We start from the raw sequence: 2,126 nt of genomic DNA, 5'->3' as shown, positions 1-2,126 counted from the left end.
ATCAAAACTTTTTTTTTCCCCAGGGAGTAGAGGTGTTGAGAATGTGTCGATTTTGAAAGAAGCCCTCCAGGTTCTTCTGACTGCCATCCCCACCTTGAGACTTACTAGTTTATACAGCTAAGCCTATTTCTTAGTTTGTTTTCTAGAGTGAGAGCCTCAAGATTTTAATCTTGGGTCTTGGGCCTTTAGCTTCTCCCTGTGCCTCCATGTCCTGAAGAGTGGGTTTTCCCCTTGGATAAGCATTATTCGTCATGTTGGCTGTGCCAAGCCCTGTGATTGATGTTAAGCACCAAGATCATGCAAACAAATTATGAAATGCCTCAGAGAGAGGCGAGACGTGGGCCCGTTTGCCGTTCGCGGGAGCTGGGCCTCTTGCGGTGCCTGGCCGTCAGCTTCTCCGGCCGAGGAGTCGGTGCTGATGGGGACACACGTTGGGAGCAGGTCTGTTCTTTTCCAGGTGTGGAACCAGAGCCTTTTGAAATCGGAGACCACCTGATTGAGGCTAGCGGGAAGCTTCACCTGCTGGATAAGCTGCTGGCCTTCCTGTATTCCAGGTAAGTGGTAGGCTCACATTTTCTGCTCTGAGCTGGCGACCGTTAAAAGCAGAATAATGAGCAACTCACTGACTTCTTGAGACTGGTTCCAGTTTTCCTTTTTTCAAGACCCTTATTCAGGTTCCGCCTTCCATGCAGCCGCGCCTCCCACCCCATCACGTGCCTGTAGGATCATCCTTTCCTTTCCCGAATCCCTGCAGCACGTAGGGCCCTAATCTCACAGTAGCCCTGCTCTGCTTTAATCTGCTATCTGGTTAATCGGTGTATATTAACCAATCACTCCAGCCGCATCGTTTAGTCCCACTGGGACGGAATTAACATCAAGCGTTTCTTTTTTAATTGCCTGCTGGTACCTCGCATGGAATTAGCACTTAGTAAGGGCTGAGTGAAGTAATCACTTTTGTTCACCTGTGATGGTTCGGTTTTAACTCGGGGAGAACTCGGGGGACTTTTCCCAGAAACGGGAGTTGGGCATCAGAAGACCAAGTCACTCCTGGAGCCTCTAAAGTTTCGACTGAGTGTTCAGTGCCTTGGCGTCCAGCCTATACCTGTCTCCTGAGGGACCAAGGAATCTAGAAAGATCCCAGCTTCCTAAGGATCTCAACGCTGTCCCTTGAAGCAACTGCCTCACGGCGGGCCTGAGCCAGCCTGAGGCCTCAGGTTGGGCAAAACCTCCCAGCTTAGGAATGTGCGAGTCAAATAATTGCACTTCTTACCTTTTCTGGGCTCTCGTGTATCCTTAAGTGTGTCAGAGTCGGAAGAGGACCCGTGACTATTTCCCGTCCCACCTTTTCCTTTCACAGGTGTTGAAACAGGCCCAGGGGGGTCGTGTGACTTGTCTGACGGTCCCACCCAGCTAACCACAGGCGGGATTAGAACCGAGGTCCTCAGTGCAGCTCCAGTGCCTTCCCCAGCCCGAGGCCGACATTGCTCCTCTGAACGCACTGCAAGCGCAAACCCAATTGTGTTTCCTAAGGAGCCTGCGTTTTGACAGCGCTGTCCTTTTTTGTTTATGTAAACTTAAAATAACAGCCGATAACCCAGGGCCCTAGGCCTGGCTTCCTTCTCGCTGCCGCCTCTCCTCTCTCCTTGTAGATAAGGTTTCTTGCGTGTCGTGTGGGGGATGAGATGCCACCTGCCCCTTGCTTCTCTAAAGCGATGAGTCAGCCGGTGTAGCTGTGCGTGAGAGGATAGTGACTTTACACCCCCAAGCAGAGAGTGACAGTAGGTGGCCAAGCACAGGCATTCGGCCTTTCTGAGGAAGCCTCTGTAAAGGATCGTGACGTTTGTTTCCACTTCAGTATTCCGTGGACTTGTAAACTTGCATTCTTTGGTCAGTGTCACCCGAGGGAAACTCACCTTAAATATTGGAGCTGCCAGTTTTCCCTTTTTTCTTGCCAGGGGCCATCGAGTTTTGCTTTTCTCCCAGATGACCCAGATGTTGGATATTCTCCAGGACTACATGGATTATAGAGGTGACAGCCCTTGGCCATTCACATTACACAAGCCTTTTTTAGACTTCACAGTCCAGATGAGTCCCTGAAGGGTCCCCTGGGGCGTGGGGACGCCACC

The 2,126-nt window shown here is 51.1% G+C and overlaps 1 protein-coding gene across 1 annotated transcript in view; it reads left to right on the top strand.

The window, feature by feature from the left end:
• The first annotated feature begins 300 nt into the window (after positions 1-300).
• LOC105297794 (chromodomain-helicase-DNA-binding protein 1-like) overlaps positions 301-2,126 on the top strand; it is a 31,658-nt gene continuing 29,832 nt past the window's right edge. Inside the window, 2 exon segments of the mRNA XM_023535256.1 lie at positions 301-554; positions 1,956-2,029. Of these exon segments, the coding sequence (XP_023391024.1) occupies positions 316-554; positions 1,956-2,029 (313 nt within the window). The 5' untranslated portion in view covers positions 301-315.

The sequence above is a fragment of the Pteropus vampyrus genome, unplaced genomic scaffold (assembly GCF_000151845.1).
Source record: "Pteropus vampyrus isolate Shadow unplaced genomic scaffold, Pvam_2.0 Scaffold6, whole genome shotgun sequence".
NCBI classification, from domain to species: domain Eukaryota; kingdom Metazoa; phylum Chordata; class Mammalia; order Chiroptera; family Pteropodidae; genus Pteropus; species Pteropus vampyrus.
Note: the sequence above shows the minus strand (reverse complement) of the source record. Positions and strands in the feature narration are given on the sequence as shown.